This window comes from Scyliorhinus torazame, chromosome 2, assembly GCF_047496885.1.
Source record: "Scyliorhinus torazame isolate Kashiwa2021f chromosome 2, sScyTor2.1, whole genome shotgun sequence".
Classification (NCBI taxonomy): domain Eukaryota; kingdom Metazoa; phylum Chordata; class Chondrichthyes; order Carcharhiniformes; family Scyliorhinidae; genus Scyliorhinus; species Scyliorhinus torazame.
The window spans coordinates 132396424-132421687 of record NC_092708.1 but is presented as its reverse complement, the minus strand read 5'-3'; the positions used below and the strand labels follow the sequence as shown (position 1 = coordinate 132421687).

Sequence of the window (25264 nt, the reverse complement as noted above, 5' to 3'; positions counted from 1 at the left end):
ACTAAAATCTTATGTCAAATTGATTTGTATCTTAAACAGACATGGACAATTTTGAGAAGTTTAGAAACCTAGGATGCCCCCCCCAAATGAAGAAGAACAATTATAGTGGACGCAGTAATGAGAATTCCTGATAGAATAGGAAAAAGGAAATTTGGTTTGTTCCACCATACCAAGCGATCCAATTTGGAATGAAACAATGATAATTTTTTAAAATTTGTAACTTTGCACTTGAAATTAATTCTCATTAATTATTTATACTTAAATATTAGTTAGAATTGCTTTTGATTATTCTTTAATTTACATTTTGGCTTCTAGAACCTCCTAGCTTCATCAAAAAGATACAGTCTTCAACAATACTTAAGAAAGGAGTCAAGGCTCATTTCGATTGTATTATAACTGGCACGCCTGAAATCAAAGTCACTTGGTACAAAAATGGTCATGAAATCATAGCCAGTGACAAATGTCTGATGTCATTTGATGGTTCTCTGGCAATTCTTGAGATTCTTGATGTTGTTCTGGATGACAGTGCCTGCTACATATGTGAAGCAAGGAATGAAGTTGGTAGTGACAGCTGCAGCACTGAGCTTGACGTTAAAGGTCTGTAATAATGCCTTTCTTAATGCCTTTCTTAAATTATATATTACAGTTTCTTGAGCAAAGCTTCTATCAGTTTCTGCACTTTAGTTCATTTGGATTTCCTCATTGTGATTACTTTATAGAACCTCCCAGTTTTAGAAGGAAACTTCAGTCTGCTGAGATAGTTAAAACTAGTGGCGTTACTCTTGATTGTGAGGTGGTTGGAACAGGTCCTTTTGAAGTTATGTGGTATAAGGACAATAAACAAATTTGCCGCAGCAAGAAATACAAAATCATCTCTGACGATTCTTTAGCCAGTCTCTGCATTCTAACATCCGATACCTATGATTTAGGCGAATACACGTGTACAGTAAAAAATGATGTGGGGAGTTGTTCCTGCAGTTCTGCAGTCAGTTTCAAAGGTCAGTTGTGGCATGTTGTCTGAAAATATTTTCTTTCCACAGGTAATAGAGCTATTTTAGTTGTCCTGTTCGCCATTGGCAAAGTAATTGCTTATATATCTGTGGAAGCATTCGACCTTTATATGTTAAAGCATTCTTAGAAAAAAAATGAAAGACTGTGGAATGTATTCACGTTGCCATTTGCTTTGAACCAGAACCCCCAGGATTTATAAAGAAGGTTGAAAATATCACAACATTGTCAGGGAACTCTGTTGTATTCCAATGTCTTGTAAGAGGCTCAACACCGATTCATGCCACTTGGATGAAAGACCAAGATGATGTCAAAGAAGATGGCAATATTAAATTGTCTTTTGAGAATAATATTGCTACTCTTGAAGTGAATACTGTTGGAAAGAACCATGCTGGGAAATATACATGTCATATCAAGAATGATGCAGGAACTGAGAGGTGTTTTGCCACATTGTTAGTAGCAGGTCAGTGTGACATTAGCTTAATAGTATCGTCCACTTCAAAGCTTTTGCTAATTGCGAGTGAACTTCAGTTCCTTGCCATGCATCATAGAGGTCATAGCAGTAATATATTGAAGAGATCTTATTCTTCCTCATAGAACCAGCAAAAATCACAGAACAAGCGCAGTCACTCAGTGTGACTGCAGGAAATCCAGCAAACCTGGAATGTACTGTAGCAGGTACACCAGAACTAAAAGTTAAATGCTTTAAGGATGGTGATGAAATGGTATCAAGCAGAAAACACAAACTCATTTTCGAGAATAATGTACTCAGCCTAAAGATTTCTTCAGTTTCTAATGATGACACTGCTGAATATACTTTTGAGGTCAAGAACGAATTTGGAACCAGCATCTGTAAAGCTTCATTGACTATATTAGGTTAGTGTTTTATTTACATTTAGAATTTGATTAATTTTAATATTCAGCACAAGGTGAAAATTACCATGAAAAAAATTGCTTTCAAATAAGTTGACCATAAATATAGATAAAGGGTTCCATTGTTACATTTTTGTCTTCTTGAGACCCAAATATGATAAGAGTATTCAAATTAGCTGTTATTTTAGAAAGCGCGGTGGTGGGATACTCCCGTCTTTTCTGTGGTGTGACCCATTGTGAGCGAGAATGGAAAACTTAGAGATCCAACCAAAACTCCATTCACTTTTAGCGGCACTGGAAAATTCCAGCCGCAAAAGAGTACTGAAGATTTCGGCCTTTGTTTTGAATGATCTCAGAAAGGTGTCTTGTAAAGCTGAAAATCCCACTGTTGAAGTCATCACAACTGGTTACAAACAATCACAGTAGATTTGATTCATTTAAGCACTTGCAAATGTTTATTGTAAGTTGACTGGCTTTGCCTTTGTCACCTTATCTTGAACAGATCAAATTATTCCCCCATTGTTTACAAGAAAGTTACGGGATTTGGATGCTACTTTAGGATCTTTCGTACATATGGAATGCAAAGTTTCTGGATCTCTTCCAATGAGCTTTACATGGTATAAGGATTTCAAAATAATAACATCTGGCGAAAAATACCAAATATTATGTCAAGATAATTCAACAACGTTGCAAGTTAATGACCTCGACTTTTCTGATCACGGAACGTACATTTGCAAGGCGACCAATTCAATGGGAAGCGATGAATGTAGTGGGATTTTAAAAGTAACAGGTTTGAAAAATGAACTTGCTTTGCCGTTCCTGTTTTAGCTTTTACATTTACCTGCACTTGTTCAGTTTCTGATTTTTGCGCAGTGCCCTAAAAATGTAAGCTAAGAACTAAAGAGATTCTCAATTTTTTTTCACCTGAATTTTAGAGCCACCAAGTTTTATGGAAAAGCCTGTAGCCCAGGAAACTCTACCCGGTACCACAGTTCAATTTAGAAGTGTTGTGAAAGGAACTGCTCCACTTTCTATAAAGTGGCTGAAGGATGGCAGGGAGCTGATGTCTGGAGCTGAATGTTTCATTTTAAATGAAGGCTCAACAAGTTTACTCGAGTTGCTTTCAGCTAAAGTTTCTGATTTGGGTGACTATACTTGTGAAGTCAGCAACAAGGTTGGCAGCGCCACATGTACAGCAAGGCTATTTGTCAAAGGTGTGTATTTCAGGTTAATTTGTTAATCCATTGTGGAACATGGTTAAAAATTCTATCTTCACCTAGTTTGAAAACTTTGCATGTCTGCAAAGTTATTTTTCTTTGGTTTGTTACATGCTTTTCTTTCGTTTGTTACTTGTTATGTTACTATTTTGTTGTGTGTTGTCTTCCTTTATTCCACCGTGGCTGTAGGTGTTTAATGTTCCTTTTTTGTTGTCTCTGTTCCTGCATTTTACTACAAATTAAGTTGACCACATTTTCCTCTCTAGAACCTCCGTATTTTATTAAGAAGTTAGATCCTGCAGCAATATTTAAAAAAGGAGAAACAGCAAGTTTTGAGTGCAAAGTAACTGGCACACCTGAAATCAAAGTCTCTTGGTTCAAACATTATCGTGAGATTCGTGCCAATGAAAAATACAGGATGTCATTCGTTGATTGTGTAGCAATCTTTGAGATTGCTGATATAAGCCTGGATGACAGTGGGGATTATATTTGTAAAGCACAAAATGAAGCTGGCAGTGAATCTTGCGAGATTAAAGTTGCAGTTAAAGGTCTGTAAAAATTCTGGTTATGTTTTCCATCAGAAGTAAATTAGTCTTTCTGAAAGTGTTGCAAGTTCCTTTTGTGCACTTATGGAATATTTGGGAACCTTTACTTAAGCTGCCCAGTTTTATGGTTCTTTTTGATTGTGGAAAAGAAATTAATTGTGTGAGGAAATGTGGCAGGTGCAAACTGTGACATTGTCGTCTTTGGAAGCCCAGGGAGATTTTAACTATCGGGCCTGATTTCAATGTAGCCGTCTGAGTGTTAGGAGCAGAAAGCGACAACTGGCTTCCTGTGCCAAGGCTTTGGGTGGGGGAAGATGGGCTACATGGAACAATGGTTACAAGGTGTTTATACCTTGCATTTGGCACCAGGAAATGTCAGAAAGCATCAGCAAGGTGAACCTTGGATTCTCTGAGAGACTCTCTACAGAAGGGTGAAGCCCAAAGCAAGGAGGTGCAAACTTCAACTGTGAGGCCAGGAGACGTTTCCATTGTGAGATAAGTTTTGGTCTATCTCAGAGACTCTCCTATCTTCCTGACAACTTTACCTGGAGTGTGGCCATTGGCGGGAACCCGCATCATGCTCAAAAGAAAATTAAAATTTTGTTGCAGTCCTATTCAATTAATCGGACTCCAATTTATATTTATCGGTGAGATTTCTGCTGCAGTCCAATAGACATTTTTCTCTACCCAAAGCATTGGTGTTTTCCACGCGCACATAAAGTGTATTTATTAAAATATTTGAATAATCTACATTTAATAATAGTTGAAGGAGAAAGTGTCTGGGCATTGGTTTGTCTCACGCGATTTGCCATTACATTTTAAAATATGAATCTCAATTATTTTGTCATTATAATGTCATTTGTAATTGTTGGGAGTCATTTTGCAAAATCTTAGATTTATAAATCATGTTATCGTCTTTACTCTTTAGAACCTCCCACATTTACGAAGAAGCTTGAACCAGTTGAGGTAGTAAAATCCACTGATTTCACTCTTGAATGTGAGGTGGCCGGTTCAAGTCCCTTTGAAGTTGTGTGGTATAAAGAAAATAAACAAATCCGGCACAGTAAAAAATACAAAATGATATCTGATATTTCTTTAGCCAGTCTTTGCATTCTAATGTCTGATAGCTCAGATGTTGGTGAATACAAGTGTACAGTAAAAAATGATGTTGGGAGTTGCTCCTGCAGTTCTACAGTCAGTTTGAAAGGTCAGTGGCAATCCAGTTCACCTCAATTATTTACATGGAAATTTGTTATTATGTTCTTATGAGGTATGATATGCCTTGAAACAATTTTTAATAATTAAACTTTGGCTGTGTAATTATAAATTATAACAGATTATATTCTCTTTACTTTAAACCAGAGAGACCAACCTTCGTACAAACAATCGAAAATGCAACAGTATTTTCTGGAAATCCTGCTGTATTTCAATGTCTTGTAAAGGGCTCAGTTCCAATAACTACAAGCTGGAAAAAAGATGGCAAACATGTTAAAGAAGATGATAACATAAAAATGTCCTTTGAAAACAATGTTGCCACATTACAAGTTATTAAGGTTGGAGAAAATGACAGTGGAAATTACTTATGTCAGGCAAAGAATGACGCAGGAACTGCAAAATGCTTTGCTATGTTGGCTGTATTGGGTTAGTAGCAAGTCATATGCGCAATTATTATCCAACAGTCATTGATCTTGGTAATATCTGCTTCTCCACATAAAATTATTCTAACGTCAAAATGAGAAATGTTATAACTGGCAATGAGACATTTTCCACATTGAGCAGCTATTGTCAGGAATAATATAGTAAGAAGTCTTACAACACCAGGTTAAAGTGCAACAGGTTTATTTGGAATCACGAGCTTTCAGAGCCTAGCTCCTTCATCAGGTGAAGGAGCTATGCTCCAAAAGCTCGTGATTCCAAATAAACCTGTTGGACTTTAGCCTGGTGTTGTAAGACTTCTTACTGTGCCCACCCCAGTCCAACGCCGGCATCACCACATCAGGAATAATACAGTTCCTCCTGCTTGATGCCAAAGATATGACTCTGGCAAGTTCTTGGAAAAGAATTTCCACACCATTGAAGTGGTTTCATTCCCTTATCATCTATTTTATAAGCTTTAGAAGCGAGATTGTTAACATAATGTCAAGACAGGGACAGTTTCCCGACAGGAGCGCAAACCCATTATGAGTGTGGAGAACGGGCAGCAGTATAGAAAGGAAGTGATTGCACTGGAGAGGGTGAAGAGGAGATCCACCAAGATGTTGCCTGGGCTACATTGCTTGAGCTAACAAGAGAGTCTGGATAGGCTGGGGTTGTTTTCCCAGGGGCAGAGAAGGCTGAGGGGGGACCTGATTGAGGTTTATAAAAATATGAGAGAACATATAGGGTGGACAGAAAGGTACTTTTCCCCTTAGAGGAGGGGTCAATAACTGGGGGACATAGTTTTAAGATAATGGGCAAGAGGTTTAATAATCTTTATTAGTGTCACAAGTCGGCTTACATTACCACTGCAATGAAGTTACTGTGAAAATCCCCTAGGCGCCACACTCCGGTGCTTGTTCGGGTACACTGAGGGAGAATTCAGAATGTACAAATTATCTAACAGCACGTCTTTCAGGCCATGTGGGAGACAAACCGAAGCACCTGGAGGAAACCCACACAGACTCAGGGAGAACCTGCAGACTCCCCACAGACAGTGACCCAAGCCAGGAATCAAACCTGGGACCCTGGCACTGTGAAGCAACAGTGCTACCCTCTGTGCTACTGTGAGGAGATGTGAGGGAAAGGTTTTTCATTCAGAGGGTGGTTGGAATCTTAAAAGCGTGGTAGAGGCAGGAACCCTCACAACTTTTAAGAAGTATTTAGATGAGCACTTGAAATGCCATAGCACACACGACTACAGACCGTGCTGGAAAATGGGATTAGAATAGTTAGTGCTTGATGGTCGGCGCGGATGCGATGGGCGAAAGGGCATCGTTCCACGCTGTAAAACTCTATGACTCTATGAGTAAATTTGAAGCTACCCAGACTCATTGCACATGGAACACCTACAGTTCTTATGTAGACTGATACTTCCATTGCAGCAGCCTTCACTGAATTTGAACTCAACCCATGAGACTTCATAGATTATCATAGAATTTACAGAAGGAGGCCATTCGGCCCATCGAGTCTGCACCGGCTCTTGGAAAGAGCACCCCACCGAAGGTCAACACCTCCACCCTATCCCAGTAACCCCACCCAACACTAAGGGCAATTTTGGACACTAAGGGCAATTTATCATGGCCAATCCACCTAACCTGCACATCTTTGGACTGTGGGTGGAAACCAGAGAACCCGGAGGAAATCCAAGCACACACACACGGGGAGGATGTGCAGACTCCGCACAGACAGTGACCCAAGCCGGAATCGAACCTGGGACCCTGGAGCTGTGAAGCAATTGTGTTATCCACAATGCTACCGTGCTGCCCTTATCACACCAATTTTACACATTGCTGTACCCATATTAATTGTCTTAAAACAGCATTCCTAACACAATTATTGTACGCTTCGCCTGATGGAGATGGTCTAATTTTTCCTGCAGAACCTGCGAATATTATAGAAAAAACTGAGCCATTCACAGTGACTTCCGGAAACCCAGCGATGTTGGAATGTACTGTAGCTGGCACACCAGAATTAAATGTTGCATGGTTCAAAAATGGAAAACAACTGGAATCAAATAGAAAATATAAAATGAGTTTTGTGAATAAGGTGGCCAGTCTAAAAATTCTGTCTGTTGAAATGGATGACAGTGCTGACTATGCTCTTAAAGTTCAGAATGAGTTTGGAGCCGACAGCTGCAATATTTCTTTGACAGTATTAGGTCAGTGATTAATTTGTATTGATGGCTTTGATTTCATGAAGCAATTATTTTGAAAACCAAGTCTTATCACAAAGTTTAAAATAATAGACACATTTTTATTGATCTTTGTGATTTTTTTCCCCTTGTGCTGGACAGAACAAATAATTGCTCCACTGTTTACAAGAAAATTAAAGGAAATGAGCAGTACTTTAGGATCTTTTGTACGAATGGAATGCAAAGTTACTGGTTCTATCCCCATGAGCATTACTTGGTATAAAGAGGGCAATGAAATATCAGCTAGTAACAAATACAAGATGTTATCTCAAGACAACATGCTGTCTTTAGAGGTCAATGAGTTAGATATTTCAGATGGTGGAATTTACAGCTGCAAAGTGGCAAATTCAGCAGGAAAGGATGAATGCAGCGCTGTCTTAAGTGTAAAAGGTTTGAAAAATTGCTTTATTTCTTTCTCAATGATACTCTAAGAAATGTTTATTTCTTTTTCAAAGCTATTTGTAAAAATTATTCCCTTTAATAGTGGTGTAACTAAATAGAAACTATCAAATATTTCTATTCTCATTTCATAGAATTTACAGTGCAGAAGGAGGCCATTCGGCCCATTGAGTCTGCACCGGCTCTTTTGAAAGAGCACCCTACCCAAGCCCACACCTCCACCCTATCCCCATAACCCAGTAACCCCACCCAACACTCAGGGCAATTTTGGACACTAAGGGCAATTTAGCATGGCCAATCCACCTAACCTGCACATCTTTGGACTGTGGGAGGAAACCGGAGCACCCGGAGGAAACCCCAGCACACATGGGGAGAACGTGCAGACTCCGCACAGATAGTGACCCAAGCCGGGAATCGAACCTTGGACCCTGGAGCTATGAAGCAATTGTGCTAACCACCGTGCTACCATGCTGCCCTCTTTCAAGTTTTTAGATTTTTGAAGGATGGCCATGTATTATTCATAAAATGATCTTCAATCTGATCATTTCTTCTAGTTTCCATACACATGAGTTAATAAAATGTGTTTTTTTTCTTGTGTGAATCTTAGAGCCACCAAGCTTTACAGAAAAAATAGCACCACGAGATGTTATACTTGGTTCTACCATACAGTTTAGGACTGTTGTCAAAGGAAGCACACCGTTATCGACAAAATGGCTTAAAGGGGACAGGGAACTGATGCATGGTGTGGCATATTCTATTTGGAATGAAGGCTCAACATATTTGCTGGAGTTGGTCTCAGCTAAAATATCTGATGCGGGTGGTTACACCTGTCAAGTCAGCAATGATGTTGGTACAGTTGCCTGTTCTGCAGAATTGTTTGTGAAAGGTGTGCATTTCTGTATTTTTTATTGAAATTCTGTTTGATGCTATACTGTTTTCCCTACTTAGTTTTAAAAGTTTAGCGCCACCAATTTCTTTTCTTGATGGTTGACCAGCTCTAGTTGTAGATTTTGGTACTGCCAACCACGGGGAGGAGGCAGTGTCATTTGCCCAGCATGACTAAATCTTGGCTGATACTCAGACTTGATGTCCCTCATTTGAAATTTCTTAAGTTTTGACATTAACTTTTAGGTGAAGCATCATAGGTTAAGACGTGACGTTTAGTTAATTGAGGAGGAATCTTTCTCAGTTAAGGAAAACAATTTTTTTTTAAAAGGTCGTAAGTCAAATTAGTTGATCTCCTAAAAGGACAGGGATGGCAATTTTGAGACATTTGAAGTCTAGGCTGCCCAGCCCTCAAAATGAAGAAGAACCTTTATAGTGGAAGCAGTAATGGGAAAAGCTGACCATATATGCAAAAGGAGATTTTGTTTCTTTTACTATACACAGAACTCCAACTGAGCATTAATTTTTTTTATTAAGTTGTAAATTTGATGTGTAAATGGTTTGTAGCAAATTATTTATAATTAAATGTTAGTTTAAATGGCTTTTGATTATCCTTTTCTGACTTTGTTAACATTTTGGCTTCTAGAACCTCCTAGCTTCGTTCAAAAGTTAAATACTTCAACAACACTAAAGAAAGGAATTACAGCACGTTTTGAGTGCATTATAACTGGCACACCTAAAATCAAAGTTATTTGGTTCAAAAATGGTCATGAAATTATAGCCAGTGACAAATACATGATGTCATTTGATGGTTCTGTGGCAATTCTTGAGATTATTGATGTTGTTCTGGATGACAGTGCCTGCTACATATGTGAAGCAAGGAATGAAGCTGGTTGTGACAGCTGCAGCACTGAGCTTGATGTTAAAGGTCTGTAATAATGCCTTTCTTAATTCAGCAACAAAATATATATTACAGTTTCTTGAGCAAGGCTTCTATCAGTTTCTGTACTTTAGTTGATCTGAATTTCTTTATTGTTATTACTTTATAGAACCTCCCAGTTTTAGAAGGAAACTTCAGTCTGCTGAGTTACTAAGAGGTTGTAGTGCCATTCTTGAATGTGAAGTGGCTGGTACTGCTCCCTTTAATGTTAAGTGGTCTAAGGATAACAAGCAGATTCGATTAGGTGAAAAATATAAGATGGTCACTGAGAACTTTTTAATTAGTCTTCATATTTTGAAGATTGGTGCTACAGTTATTGGTGACTATAAATGCACAGTAACAAATGATGTGGGAAGCTGCTCCTGCAGTTGTGGTGTCAGCTTGAAAGGTTAGTTACATTGAGATTGGAAAGTATTTTTACGTGTAATTACATTTTTTATAGAACAGTTCCAAAAACATTTTCTATGATATATTTCTATTTTCTTATCACGAGCAAGGACTACAAAATAATTCATATTTATTTGTCTAAACCAGAACCCCCCTCATTTATAAGGAAGATTGAAAATGTTACAATAGTTGCTGGAAATCCTGCTGCATTTCAATGTCATGTAAAAGGGTCACAGCCCTTATCCATAAGTTGGATGAAAGATAATGATGATATCAAGGAAGATGATAATCTAGCAATTTCTTTTGAGAACGATATTGCTGTCCTGAAAATTAAAGCTGGTGAAGCGAAACATGGTGGAAAATATACCTGTCAGGCTAAAAATGTTGCAGGAATTGAGAAATGTTTTGCTACGTTGACAGTAACAGGTTGGTAGGAAACATTTGTAAATCTGGTTGGCCAACATGTAAAAGTCAGTTGCTGCTAAGCTCAAATGTAACATATTTGTGAAAAAGAAGCACGCATTAAAAGACTAAACATTACTCAGTACAATATTCTTTCTTAACAGAACCTGCAAAAATTGTTGAGCGAGCAAAGTCACAGAGTGTAACTGTGAGAAATCCAACAAATTTGGAATGTACTGTAGCTGGTACACCAGACCTAAAAGTAAAATGGTTTAAAGATGGAAAGGAGCTTACATCCAGCAGAAACTGCAAATTGAGTTTTGTGAAAAACATAGCCAGTTTAAAGATTCTGTCGGTAGAGAAACCGAATAGTGGTGAATATACTTTTGAGGTCCAGAATGAATTTGGAATCGACAGCTGCAAAGCTTCCTTGACAGTATTAGGTTAGTATTTTAAATATGTTGACAGATTTAGTTGTGAAAAGGAGTGCAGTTAAGGCATGAAATTAGACTTGGTATTTTGGGCTACATTTACATCTTAAGCTTACAGGTTGTGCTCTATATTGTACAGATCAATTAATTGCTCCAACATTTACGAAAAAGTTAAAGGATATGGGCACGGCATTAGGTTCTTTCATGTCCATGGAGTGCAAAGTATCTGGCTCTCTTCCATTGAGCATTCATTGGCATAAAGATGGGAAGGAGATATCAGATAGTAACAAATATAAAATATCACAGCAAGATAACACTTCAGCTTTGGAAATCCATCAACTAGAAATCGCAGACGGTGGAATTTATACTTGCAGCGTATCAAATGTAGCAGGAAGTGATGAATGCAGTGCCACACTAGTTGTGCAAGGTTTGAACCATAATCTTTGTGTTATCTACTCAATTTCGTAACAGGATTTCTTGAACTAATTGCTCTGAATTTATTAGAGTTATGCAGTTCATAATGCAAAAGTTGATGAATCTTCATATATGCTCATTATCGCAACAAATATATTTTTTCTTCAATGAATTTTAGAACCACCAAGATTTATAGTAAAACCAATGTCACAGGAGGTTCCCCCCTATTCTGCAGTGCAGTTCAAGAGTGATGTGAAAGGAACACCTCCCCTGACTTTCAAATGGTTTAAGGATGACAAGGAGATAAATTCTGATGCTACATGTCGCATTGTGACAGAAGGTTCATCCAGTTTTCTGCAGCTGTATTCAGTAAATCATTCCAGTACAGGATACTATACTTGCCACGTCACCAATAATGTTGGCATAAATACCTGTACAGCAAAACTATTTGTAACAGGTGTGGAAACTTTAAGTAGTGTTGGTATATGTTATCAGTATCTTGTTTGTGTTTTTACTTGTTGTCATGACTTTAAGTTGCTGGGTATTCTCAGTACAAAGAGATCTTCTTTTTTGTCTGTTTACTATGTTCGCATCTTGTGTTCTTCATGACACCAAACTCTTTATCACATCAATTTTACATTTGCTTCTTATTTTCTTTATGAAATCAAGACTATGGGCAGGATTTACCGGCTGTTCAAGCAGGTGAGAGATTTTGGTCCCACGCTGGCACGCCGATTTGACAACGGTGGGACCGGGAGATCCCGCTGCCGGGCCACCTCCCTCACCAAAAAAAACACACGTTGGGGTGGTCGGTAAATCCCGCCCTAGTTCATCTTATATTCTTCACTAAAGCAATTCTATTGAATGCTTTTTATTATATATAACACTAAAAACTATCTTTGATATATGTCTTTTTTAAATAATTTGAATTATTCTCTTACATAATGTTCAGTATTTTACTTCTTTCCACATATTTCACAATTCCAATCATTCCAAAACACTAACATTCTTGTAACTCTGGCACTAAATGTCCTCTATTTTGGTTTCCTAGAGCCCCCATCTTTCATTCAGAAGCCCGAACCATCCAAAGTACTGAAGAAAGGTGAATCAGCACACTTTGAGTGCAAAGTGACTGGCACGCCTGAAATAAAGGTTTCATGGTTCAAGAATGACATTGAAATTAGCGCTGACACCAAGTACAAAATGCGTTATGATAATTCTGTAGCAGTTCTTGAAATCATTAATGCTGACTTAGAAGATAGCGGGGATTACATATGTGAAGCTCAGAACGAAGCTGGCAGTGCAAGTTGCAATGTAGCTTTTACTGTCAAAGGTAGGTACCTTTTTTCAAGTGCATTTAAAAGTTATTTTCTAAAGCGAGTATGTTTTCACCATGAATGCATAAATGAGACAAATTACGATCTTCTTACAGAACCTCCCATTTTCATTCAACCACTTGAGGCAGTTAATGTCATAAAAGGCTCTGATATCGTACTGCAGTGTGAAATCCATGGTACATCTCCTTTTGAAGTAACCTGGTACAAAGACAAAAGGCAAATCCGAGCGAGTAAAAAGTATAAAATTATTTATGAAAACCATGTAGCAAGTATTCATATTCTTCAAGTGGAGACTCCAGATATAGGGGAATACATGTGCATGGTCAAGAATGATGTGGGAGGTGATACTTGCATTGGCACAGTAAATCTAAAAGGTTGGTAAATTTTCCAAATTTAAATTTTACTACTGTTGCTCTTGTAGGAAAACAACTCACATGTAAAAAATATTTATTTAATTCTTCAGTGCCACCAGTATTTGTGAAGAAGCTTTCCAACATTTCTTCTCTGCTTGGAGAGTCTGTAACTTTACAAGCTACCATTAAAGGCTCAGAACCAATTCATGTAACATGGATCAAGGATCACAAAGACGTGAAAGATAATGAGTACATGACTATTACCCATGAACACAACATTGTAACATTACATATTTCAAAAATGGAACCAATTCATGCTGGAAAGTATATCTGCCAAATCAAAAATGATGCTGGAATGCGTGAGAGTACTGCTGTAATATTACTTCTGGGTTAGTATTGACATTTCTAGAATTTGCTTCGCATTTAAGAGCATTGCCAAAATTATTTTATTAACAATGTATATGGAGAATCTTTTGTAAAAATACTTTATTCTTTGTATTTTAGAACCTGCCACAATAATCGAAAAAGCAGAGTCTGTCAGTGTAACTGCAGGAGATCAAGCAACTTTGGAATGCATTGTTAGAGGTACACCAGAACTAACGGTGAAATGGTTGAAAGATGGTCAAGAGTTAGCATCTGGCAGGAAGTATAGGATCAGTTTTCTAAATGGGATTGCCAACCTAAAGATTCTTTCTGCAGACAAGGCAGACAGTGGCCAATATACTTTTGAAGTCCATAATTATGTTGGTAGCAGCAGCTGCAAAGCATCAGTCAGCGTACTAGGTTTGGTTTATTTTTTTCTTCTTTACTACGCTTATTTTCAGGATTTCTTAAATACTTGTTAAACAAATCTTTTTATACTGATGGCTATTATGTAACTTAAACAGATCGAATTATTCCACCAACATTTACAAGAAAGTTAAAGAAGGTGGATGGTATCTTGGCTTCTCCTATCCAAATGGAGTGCAAAGTGTCTGGATCACCACCTATTGCTATATCTTGGTTCAGAGATGGACAGGAGATTATTCATGGAGTAAAATATCATCTCACATTTGGAGATAATACATGTGATTTAAAAATAAATACTTTGGAAATGTCAGATGTTGGCAATTATACATGTAAAGCAACAAATACTGCAGGGAGTGATGAATGCAGTGGTGTCATGACTGTGAAAGGTCAGTTTATATTTCTATGAAGATTCCAATATTTTACTTTGCTCTTTGTATTGTTCAGATCTTATTAGAGACCGGTAATGATTTTATAGAAAAGAATAATGTCACAAGATTGGCAGTTTAATCAAAAGAACTTTACTACACAAAAATCAAAGCACACGAATGCTAATAAATATACTTATTATAAAGTCAGTTACATTAAAGATAATAAAAATGAGCTCATGTGTTTATAATCTAAACTGAATTCCCTTAATCACAGAGTTATTCTTAACTTCTGAGGGTTTACTTCTGTTCTTTCCCCTTTTCAACCTGGTAGATTTTAACCGCAGAACTGTCCTTCGCAGTGAAAGTATGTTGTAAATCCTCCCTGTAGCACAAGCGAGACAAATGCTCCAGCTTTGTTTTAATTCTTCGTGAATTATGTCTTTTCAATCTGAGCTCAGGCTTCCAACCACATTCCAGCATGGGAGCAGTAGAGACATTGAACCTCTAGCAGCTCTCTCTCCTTCCTGAACCCTGGCAGACTAACCTGTCTTCAATATTCATGTGATATTTTAAGAAATCCTGCTGACACATTGATTCCCTCTGTACCCTTTCAGTCTGAAAATCAGTCTGGGTCCCCTTTCATCTCCCATCAGTCAATACAACTTGTCATACCTCAATAACTTCTGCTTGGGAATCTCCTCACATTTATTCACACAGCCAAGCCTGTGAAGACTAATTTGACCCAGTAATTATACTGCAATTATTTTAGCGGCCCAATTAATAATGATGGGCTTGATTCAAGCAAAAGGGAACAAAGTCCCAGAGCGAGTGCGATTAGCTGCCTTTTCCCGGCACTCACAATGCCAAGAAACGCATGGCCAAGCAATGTGACTCGCGTTGTATAAGGGGCCGCCATGGGGAACGTGTGACACATAACCCCGTTTTGCAGAGCATCCCAGTGTAGAAGGCCCCGAAGCAAATCCCAACATCCCTTCCTCAGCCCGAACGCACCCCGATCGTGCATGCACACAAAATGCCAGCTTAACACCTTGGCAGTGCCAACCCAGCACCCTGGCAGTGCCCATGCCACCTGGCAATGCCAGCTGGGCACTTTGGCAGTTCCAGGGCACTCCTGCCCAAAGGGCATGCAGCTGGGTGCCACTGATCCCCTGGGAGAACCCCACGAGTGCCGTTCTATCAGATTCCTGTCTGTGGTGACCAGTGCTGAACGACGCTCGCCCGAGGTCTCTGAGGCGAAAGGGTTGAAACCCGAAGCCTCAGGTACCTCGGGAATTTGCACATTAGGATGAGACTACCTGTCTTGCACTAATATGCAGATTTGCCAAAAACTGATCCACCCACAATGTGCTGGATTTACATTGCATGTTCTCGCAAGATCACGTTTAATCGGAGTCTCCCGGCTGCGCCATGACAAGCTGCTTTTCCGATGCAGCATGGCCACTGGATCGCGCCTGATATGTAATTTATCATCTGACCGTCCAAGCCAGGACAGAGCTCAAGAGCTCTCTCCCATGCTTGGACTGCATCAGGTCATAAACATTCTAGTGTTTGAAGATTTAATGATTCAGTGTAACAAAGAAATTAAAGAAGTCAGTCATAGTATTTAAGTTAATTTTCAATAATTAACCACAAGACCTCATGTAGGAATTTGCTAGAATTCCTACAGATGTCTCAACAAGAAGATCTGTTGTCACTTTCGAGCGACATGAATGTGGGTGTTGGGTCAGGAGAGAACCAGGCCCAGCTATGATCATTGTCTTCATCAAATGCTCAAACTGTTGCTGCCCAGCTTTCAGACTTAGACATGAAAAATGGTCACTTGGCTGAGGCACTGGAGGCTACTATTATCTATGGATTAACATGAACCACTGCTGTCAGGGAGAGGGAGCAAAGGGGTAAAAACTGTTTAAAAAGAAGTAAAACTGATTTTGTTTTAATTTCTAACAGAACAATTATGGTCTTTACGTTTATCTTTCTAATAAATTTATATCTTAATGTTCCATTGCGCTATTTTGCTTTGACTCCTTTAGAACCACCTTCATTTGTGAGGAAACCTGATCCTCAGGAAGTTTTACCTGGTTCAAATGTGAGATTTACAAGCGTTGTTACTGGAACAGTTCCACTGAAAGTGGCATGGTTTAAAGGTAGCACTGAACTGGTAACAGGAAGGAAATGTCAAGTTTCTTTAAGTGGCTCAACAACAGTATTAGAGCTACTAAACGTAGATTCTTCCCAAAGTGGAGACTATATCTGTCAAGTCAGTAATGAAGCTGGCAAAGATTCTTGTGCAACAAAATTGTTTGTGAAAGGTTTGTAACGTACAGATTAAATGAAAGAGCATCTGTGTAAGTTGTTATTTTACTTGAGTTGCTTTGCCTTTTTGAGACCTCTTTTCATATGTATCCTTATCAGAACCAGCAGTATTCCAGAAGAAGTTGAAGGATTCCAGTGCTGTACTGGGGAAGTCAGTTTGCCTTGACTGTACATACACTGGTGCCCCAGAAATCAAAACCAGCTGGATGAAAAATGGAATAGCTATATTCCAGTCGGAAAAACATATTTTAACTACTACTGAAACATCTTGTATTTTGGAGATTCTCAACTGTATTAGAGACGATGATGCAAAATATACATGTGAGGTAGAAAATGATGCTGGAATGGATGTTTGTCATGCTGAGGTCAAAGTATTAGGTTTGTTAAAGTTCTGATTTCTATTAGTCACTGACTTTACATCAATATTATGTTACTTTGCTTTCTTTTTTATACATATAATATGCATCATCTTTAATTGTTGATATATATATATCGATTCTACTTTAGAACCGCCAGCATTTGTCCAACATTTGGAACCTCTGGAAATAACAATAGGTGACCCAGGATTCTTTGAATGCGTCCTTACTGGAACACCTGAAATTAAAGTGTCTTGGTACAAAGGGGACACAAAACTGAGAGCCACCCCTAATTGCAAAATGGAGTTTGTGAATAATGTTGCAAGAATGGAACTGAAGAAAACAACTTTAAGTGACTGTGGGGAATTTATATGCAAAGCTGAAAATAAAATAGGGGCCTGCTCATCAAAGACCATGCTCACTATCCAAGGTGATTTTGCCGAACTGATTAATTGATATCTGCACTTGATAAATTGGCATATGTCTGCATCTGATAGATTTTTTCTGTTGGACCATTTTAACTTTTTCATTGTGGTTAAAAAATTGTGAACAATTCCTTAATTGTTTACTTTACAGAACGTAAGGTTGCACCTTCTTTCACAAGAAAAATTCAAAATGTCGAAGGGACTGTTTGTCTTCCAGTGACATTTGAATGTCACGTTTCTGGTTCGACACCCATTGAAACCTCTTGGTATAAAGATGGTGTAAAATTGACCAGTGAAGAAAAATTAATTATATCTTTCAAAGGGAATGTAGCAACTCTTAAAATTCATAACGCTGAGATGGATCATGCTGGTGAATACACTTGCAAAGCTTCGAACATGGTTGGAGCTGTGTCATGTAGTTCCAAACTAACCCTGAAAGGTTTGTTGGGTTACATATTAATTAAATATCTTCAGTTCTTTGTCTTTATTATCTTATATCCTAATTTTGTAAAATTTAAAACATGTTTCTTTTAACTAACATTGCTTTACTGCTGGTACTATTATGATAGAAAATAATTATTTTTTTGTCATTTTTAGAAGCCAAAGTTGCTCCTGTATTTGACAAAAGACTAGAACCAGTGGAAGTTATCACTGGGCAAAGTGTAGAACTTGAATGCCATTTAATTGGCTCTTCCCCAATTAAAGTTACTTGGCTGAAGGATGGCAAAGAGATTCGATCAAGTGCCAATTACAAGATAACCTGCGTGGAAAATACACCTCACTTGACAATTCTAAAAGCAGACAAAGGAGATGCAAGCCAGTTTGTGTGTGAGGCTAGCAATGATATTGGAAAGGACTCATGCAAGGCGTTAGTGACTGTAAAAGGTATTTCTCCATATCAGTTGTTATTTTTTTCCCCTGGCGCAATATTCCAGGTTAAGTGTTATTCATTTGAAGGACGAATGTTGCTTCTTGTTGGGTCTTCGTCTTTATTTTGATAATTTTCCAGTAACCTGTTATGTTTTCTTCATGTTATCCATCTGGGGTTCTTCTTTTGAAGTAAAAACTTGAAGAAAAAAGCCAATTACTTACTGTGAAAAGTAATATCGAATATTGTGAAAATCGTATTCATCCATCCACATCAATTAATCTTCGGACGGAAGTCTCCCATGCCTCCACCAGAGGGTTCAATGGTGGGCAGGGAGAGAATATGGATGGGAGTCCAAATATCAGTTTTACATCAGAATGGATCTCCCGCTGATGCCTCCATGGCGGATTAGCAAATCCACTGGAACCTGGTATGAAACTTCTTTGCATCCCGCTAGTGGCATGCAGATGAAGGCCCAACCCTAATCTCCCCTCCCACCCCCCACACCTGACTCTCCGTGATACCAGCAGGGAAACACATTGTTCTAGCAGTGTGTTTGGGGAGGATCATTCAGCTGGATCTTCCAACATCAGTGTCACTGAGGAGGTCCATCCTCAGAGTGTTCCTGGGGATCCATCTTCTGTTTCAGGATGACCATCTTCAATCATCAGTGGTGGGTCAGTGATGTTGCGCGCCTTTTAAATAAGGATATAATGGTGGGACATGTGCCATCAAGTCTGTTCTTGCATAGAATACAACGCTAAACCTCCAGGATACAACATTAATAAGTTTAGGCCAGAAGATATGGCGGTCTCCACATCAGGAAGCACTCCTCACCCCTACCACTGGATTTAATCCTAGATGGGAGAATACTACCCTTAATTCCACTCTCCACCATTCTTCTGCAAACAAAATTTCTGAATTTCACTTTTTAATGGATTTCGCTTGTTGATGCATAACTTCACTGAGTAAGTAAAAAAATATATCCATTATTTGGATATTTATAATATTGATCCATCTTGAAATGCCTGTCTGTTACAGAACGTAAAATCCCACCAAGCTTCACTAAAAAACCTCTGGAAGAAATACATGATACAGAAGGAAAATCTATAAAACTTGAAGGTCGTGTTTCTGGTTCACAACCAATATCTGTAACCTGGTTCAAAGATGAACAGGAGATCCTGCAAACTGAAAATTATGATGTGTCGTTTAAAAACAATGTAGCAGCACTGAACATTAAGAAAGCACATCTTAATGATTCTGCTGTTTATACATGTAAAGCAGCTAATGAAGCAGGCACTGCAATGTTTACTGTGTCTGTTGTGATCCAAGGTTAGTGATGAAGACAATTTTATTTTTAGTGCCTGATACTGTAGATGAAGAAACTAATGCGTACACATGCTGCCGTGGCTAATTTATTCAAATATATATATATTTTTTAAAGACTTTACTGGACATTCTTTAATTATTCTTCTGTCCAATATGCATTCTAAAATCATTACTTGTTGTCAACTGTTATCAACATTTTCTTTAGATCTTATCTGTCCATCAATGCTCCATTGCAGAAAATATCAATAAGCTGTTGAATGTGAACTAAAAATAAGTAGAAATTGTTTTGAAAGTTATTTACATTTCGATAAGTTCTGAGGCAGTAAGTTTTTTTTGTAGGATTGGGCATTGTTTTTTTTCCCTATCCTTATGACTCTTCAGAGCTACAGAGAGGGAGAGATATGATGGAGATTCTATCCTGTATAAGAGGGAATGGATCAACCAGAGCAAAGTAGAAGGTCAATGATAGGTGGGAAGTAGGAGATATTGCAACGAAGATATGTAGCTCGCAAGACAGAGGAAGTGTTAATGGCAGTGTGAAATGCTACAGAAGGTGCTAGTAATAGCAAAAAGATGAGATAGTATGTGTTAGTGGAAGGACAAAGTTCAGTGCTCAACGAAAGCAAAACTAACTGACAGATGGCCCAGTGGGAAAAGAAATGTTCAGGATCTAAAAAAAAGGGTCAAGTTGGAAGAGAAAGGTCACAGTTTCAAGTTGTCCAACTTAATGTTAAGTCCTAAGGGCCACTACTAGCACCTTCTATAGGCCTTCACACTGCCATGAATAAATCCTCTGTTTCGTGACCTACACATTATTGTTGCAATCTCTCCTAGTTCCGATCTATTATTGATGCAATCTTCTCCATCCCTTACACAGAATATAATCTATCACATTTCTCCATCTCAAAAGAGGAAATGTGATAATGTGAAACAGCAGTAGCGATGGGTAACCTCAAAGGGGAGGGGGAGAATGGACTGGGTAAAATAGATAGTTTAAAAAACTTGATCTTATGTTTAATGCTAGCAGGCTTTCCATTTTAAATACTGACATGCAATTTATTGTGTTTTAGAGCTTTTAAAGCCTCCTGTCTGTGACATACCACTTAAACCAATGACAGTTACCGAAGGAGAATCATTGAAGCTTAGCTGCCATGTCCATGGGTCTGAACCAATTAAGATACAATGGTTTAAAGACAGGAAAGAAATTAAGGCATCTGATAGATTGAATGTAACCTTCAAGGATGGTACAGCTGCCCTAGAATGTAAAACATCTGCTAAAACAGATAGTGGTGACTACCTATGTAAAGCTACAAATGAAGCTGGAAATGTCTCTTGCAAAGCAAAACTAACAGTCCAAGGTATGGGGTTGACATTAAATAGATTAGCATTGTTATGTGTATGCCATAAGGAGGCTAAAAGCTCTTACTAATCATGTTTTGTTCAGCATATCTAACCTCTTTAGCCTCACTGCATTAAGAGAATAATCAGTGGAGCAATGAGATCCGTTACTTGAAGTATTGAAATATTGAGGTGATCCACTCAGCTGTATAGGTGACATTGGATTGCTGGGCCATTCACCAATGGCTAAGTGCATCAGCAGTGACAAAACCAGGCTTTATCATTGGTCAAATATACTTCAAGCTGGCAGTAGTAATCTTTTGTTAGTCAAAACTTCTAAAGGTGCTGAACTAGACAGGCAACATTTTAAAAAGGAAGAAAACGTTACTTCTTACTTTTGAATTCTTAAATCCTGTATTTGTTTCTTGCAGTTAGATAGCAACTGTTGTTTCATATTGATTAACTACATATCTCACAGACTGAATATAAAGCCTTTCTCTGTTTGATACAATTTCTGTTATCACTGCAGTATTTCAAATGCTGCTGAAAGATTTTCATTTGAAGTTTAATTCCTGGTGTCTTTGACCACAATATTAAATACATTTATGTAAAGTTTGGTTTCATGAACATGCTACAAGAGTTAAATAGTTCTTAAACCGATGATGGTTTAACACATTATTCATTGAGACTTTCATAATTTATTCATGGTTTCAAAAGGGTATCTTAGTCTGTAATCATTTTGTTTTGTCTTATTACATGGCGTGAACACATTTAAAAATACAAATAATAACATAATCATAGAAATTGGAGGGTCAAAGAAATTGGATACATATAACTTTGACTAATAAGGCATGGAGGCAGCTCTGGCCAGTATTTTGTTCTTCCAGTTTTTGTAATGGTATTCCATTGGGACCTAACACTAACATAAACTCAAATGGACTCCCAAATGTGAATTCCTATGATTCCACATACATAATGCACACAAATAGGCATATTCTGTATGGATATATTATAGTTTTTCAAATTGTCAAATTAGCAGTATCTGCACTGCACTGCTAATGCTTGTTATGCATATTTTTCACAATGTCCTGAAGACTTTATTCGAAAGTGAGATATACGGGTGAATCCATGTCAATTCTAAAAAGAGAGAGGAATACTAAAATTCTAAATATGTAATAACAAGAAGATATTTAAAAAAACATTTACACCAGTACACATGCTAGCATACTTTGTCACTTTTGTAGCATATTGGCGATGTCAGTACAAGGTGGATTTAAACTTTTTCACATATTTATTATTTATATTAAATACATTTTTGATGGTGGACATCAGATGTATAAGTTAAGACAGTTTCTAACCTTTTACAAGAGTAACTTTACTCTGCTGCACAAACAAATACATACAGTGATCTAAATATTTGGAGGAGCTTGTTACCCTTGGAAAGGAAGATGTCAGTGGGTGTTCCAAGGGTAACAAGCTCCTCCCCAACTCAAAGAACACCAAACTCATTCAAACAGTGCCTGCCAGAGGTCTGATCAACCAAACAACTCCAGGAATTTATTTAAGCGTAGACAGTCAAGAAGCCACAAATGCATCTAAGTTATCTGCAAGTTCCAAGACTCCTATTACTTCTCAACAACACAAACTTGAAGAACTTTGTCCGGTAAAACGATTGTCCCATGAAGCTCACAGCTGGATAAAGAGATGAAAGCTTCTTGCATACAGTCAATGCAGATGTTCCATTGGAGTTTCTTTTCACAAGTTTCTTATTTTTAATTCATCCATTTTTATGGTTGGAGGCAGATTTCAAATATATAAAGTGATGCATTAATATCTCCCCTGTCCCTATAAACTGGTTCAGCACAGCACTGTCCCAGAAACTCCCCAGTCCCAAATGAAGATAACCTTTCATAGACCCTTAGAAGAGATTTCTTAGAAGAAACCCCATAGTTGGTTCAATGTTATCAGCTGGAGGGAAGCATAGATCTCGCTGTAAGTGGGTTCAAATCCTGGCAGGAGAAAACGCCTCATCAGGCTTTCCACAAAGGCAAGATCATATGTTTTGAGTTAACTGAAATATTACACTTTGTTTTATTTAGCTTGTTATACTGTTTTCATATCTCACATTTTCTCAATGACATAGTGACACCATGCACGATCAAACACCGATACAGAGCTGCAGCTGTCCAATATCACGTGCCCCAGGATTCCATGTGTGAACAGAAAAAATAAAAACATGTCTTCTGCATGTAACATAGATCATACACTAAACAATGAGGAAATAAATTAAATATAAAGTCAAACACCCTACAACCTCCATGTATAGAAGATTGCAGGGGGAACAAGAGGAAATCATACTCACACTTTGCATAAACTTTACATAGATACATAGAAGATAGGAGCAGGGGGAGGCTTTTTGGCCCTTCGAGCCTGCTCCGCCATTCATCACGATCATGGCTGATCATCCAACTCAATAGCTTAATCTTGCTTTCTCCCCATAACCTTTGATCCCATTTGCCCCAAGTGCTATATCTAGCCGCCTCTTGAATATATTCAATGTTTTAGCATCAACTACTTCCTGTGGTGATGAATTCCACAGGCTCAACACTCTTTGGGTGAAGAAATGTCTCCTCATCTCTGTCCGAAATGGTTTACCCTGAATCCTCAGACTGTGACCCCTGGCTCTGGACACACCCACCATCGGGAACACGTTCCCTGTATCTACCCTGTCTAGTCCTGTTAGAATTTTATAAGTCTCGATTAGATCCCCCCTCATTCTTCTGAACACCAGCGAGAACAATCCTAACCTAGTCACTTGTTGAATTTATGACAATCATTTGGTGTAAGCAACAACTGCACTAAATCACAGAATATAAGAAGCAATTCACTGCTCACACACTACTGCTTTTCGATATTGCTGGAATTAGTATAATATGGATTTGTGCAGCCGAAATTCAGACTCAGACCTGCCCTGACTACAGAGCAAAATAAAAGGAATCGGGTCTCGCTGCTCCCCTGCAGACTCATGTTGCCTTTGTCTCCAGATTTGCACAACACAGATTGAAAACTGCAAGGAGGTGAGGTGCACCCTGAAATGCTTGGCCAAACTATTAGATCTTCATTGTGGCTTGTTTAATTTAAAAGAAATACTGATGTTCCTTATAGCATTTGTTTGCTTGTGAGCATTTTGACGTTGAGAACTAAAACAATGCCGTTTGAAATAATTTTTACTTGTTCTGGTTTAGAAAAAGCTGCAGCAAAGAAAGTGGTTTCTCCACCACAGCCAGATAAGATCTTCTTCATTGAGAAACCAAAGAGTGTGAAAGTAACAGCAAGTAAGTGCACCATGGAATATTCCCTCTTGTATGTTTATTAAAAGAAAGCATTTCTGAATAACGCAAAACATTACAGAGTAAAAATGAGCAAGTACTTACAATGCTACACCATTGACTGCTAGAAGGTGTTTTTTAATGTAAATTTTAGTCAAAGTAATTTCACATACATTCATAGGAACCCGATAGGGCAGAAGGAGGCCATTTATCCTGCACTGCACTTCTGAAAGAGCACCCTATCTAGGCCTATGACCCTCTCTATCCGTGTAACCCCCATCTAACCTTTTGGACGCTAAGAGGCAATTAACCATGGCATATCCACCTAACCTGTACATCTTTGGATTGTGAGAGGAAACTGGAGCACCGGAAGGAAACCCACGCAGACATGGGGAGAATGTGCAAACACCACAGTTACCCAAGGTCAGAATCAAACCTTGGTCCCTGGCGCTGAGGCAGCATGCTAACCACTATGCCACCTCATATATCCTGCTCGCAAATACTTTGTTTTGAAAGATAACAAAGTAGATAAAACCAGATCTTTAATAAGCAAGGTTTTTAGTTCAAATTGTCACTGTTCTATCAGTCAAAAGGGTTAACTCATATCCTCTGCATAATTTATGTTCCTACCTATCTTTTGTAAGGGCCACGAAGAATCCAGCACGAGTTTTAAGGATACAAAGTAATAACATTTATTTACTATAACATATATACATAACAGTAGCAGTAACTTCCCTTGCTACATACTCCTTCCTGCTGGTTCCTGAACTGGCCAGCTTATTTATACTAGGAGTTTCTCCGCCCCCCTCATTGGGGAAGCTCATACTCCCACAGGATTGTGGGATAGTCATTAGTCCCCAGCCAATGGTAAGTAGGCAGGTTATAACACTATCTTTGTATCTTTATTTATGTCATTCTTCCAGAGAAAATTGGTTTAATGCCCTTTGTTGGGTCATGCAGAAAGAAGAGAACACAAAACAGGGTTCCATTACTATGTTGTTTAAGCACATTACCTCGCACATTAATTAAAGTGTGGATGCCATTTTTT

General features: G+C 38.3%; 1 protein-coding gene across 1 annotated transcript in view; it reads left to right on the top strand.

Moving 5' to 3' along the window:
- Positions 1 to 25264, top strand: part of ttn.2 (titin, tandem duplicate 2) — a 415239-nt gene that overhangs the window by 152756 nt on the left and 237219 nt on the right. Inside the window, exons 74-104 of the mRNA XM_072477296.1 lie at positions 316 to 597; positions 720 to 998; positions 1193 to 1471; positions 1606 to 1884; positions 2384 to 2671; positions 2817 to 3095; positions 3365 to 3646; positions 4572 to 4850; positions 5006 to 5284; positions 7221 to 7499; positions 7635 to 7922; positions 8539 to 8817; positions 9463 to 9744; positions 9866 to 10144; positions 10291 to 10569; positions 10710 to 10988; positions 11116 to 11403; positions 11569 to 11847; positions 12442 to 12723; positions 12823 to 13101; positions 13191 to 13469; positions 13585 to 13863; positions 13968 to 14255; positions 16289 to 16567; positions 16671 to 16949; positions 17079 to 17357; positions 17504 to 17791; positions 17950 to 18237; positions 19262 to 19552; positions 20620 to 20907; positions 24133 to 24222. Of these exons, the coding sequence (XP_072333397.1) occupies positions 316 to 597; positions 720 to 998; positions 1193 to 1471; positions 1606 to 1884; positions 2384 to 2671; positions 2817 to 3095; positions 3365 to 3646; positions 4572 to 4850; positions 5006 to 5284; positions 7221 to 7499; positions 7635 to 7922; positions 8539 to 8817; positions 9463 to 9744; positions 9866 to 10144; positions 10291 to 10569; positions 10710 to 10988; positions 11116 to 11403; positions 11569 to 11847; positions 12442 to 12723; positions 12823 to 13101; positions 13191 to 13469; positions 13585 to 13863; positions 13968 to 14255; positions 16289 to 16567; positions 16671 to 16949; positions 17079 to 17357; positions 17504 to 17791; positions 17950 to 18237; positions 19262 to 19552; positions 20620 to 20907; positions 24133 to 24222 (8547 nt within the window). The remainder of the gene's footprint in view (positions 1 to 315; positions 598 to 719; positions 999 to 1192; positions 1472 to 1605; positions 1885 to 2383; positions 2672 to 2816; positions 3096 to 3364; positions 3647 to 4571; positions 4851 to 5005; positions 5285 to 7220; positions 7500 to 7634; positions 7923 to 8538; positions 8818 to 9462; positions 9745 to 9865; positions 10145 to 10290; positions 10570 to 10709; positions 10989 to 11115; positions 11404 to 11568; positions 11848 to 12441; positions 12724 to 12822; positions 13102 to 13190; positions 13470 to 13584; positions 13864 to 13967; positions 14256 to 16288; positions 16568 to 16670; positions 16950 to 17078; positions 17358 to 17503; positions 17792 to 17949; positions 18238 to 19261; positions 19553 to 20619; positions 20908 to 24132; positions 24223 to 25264) is intronic.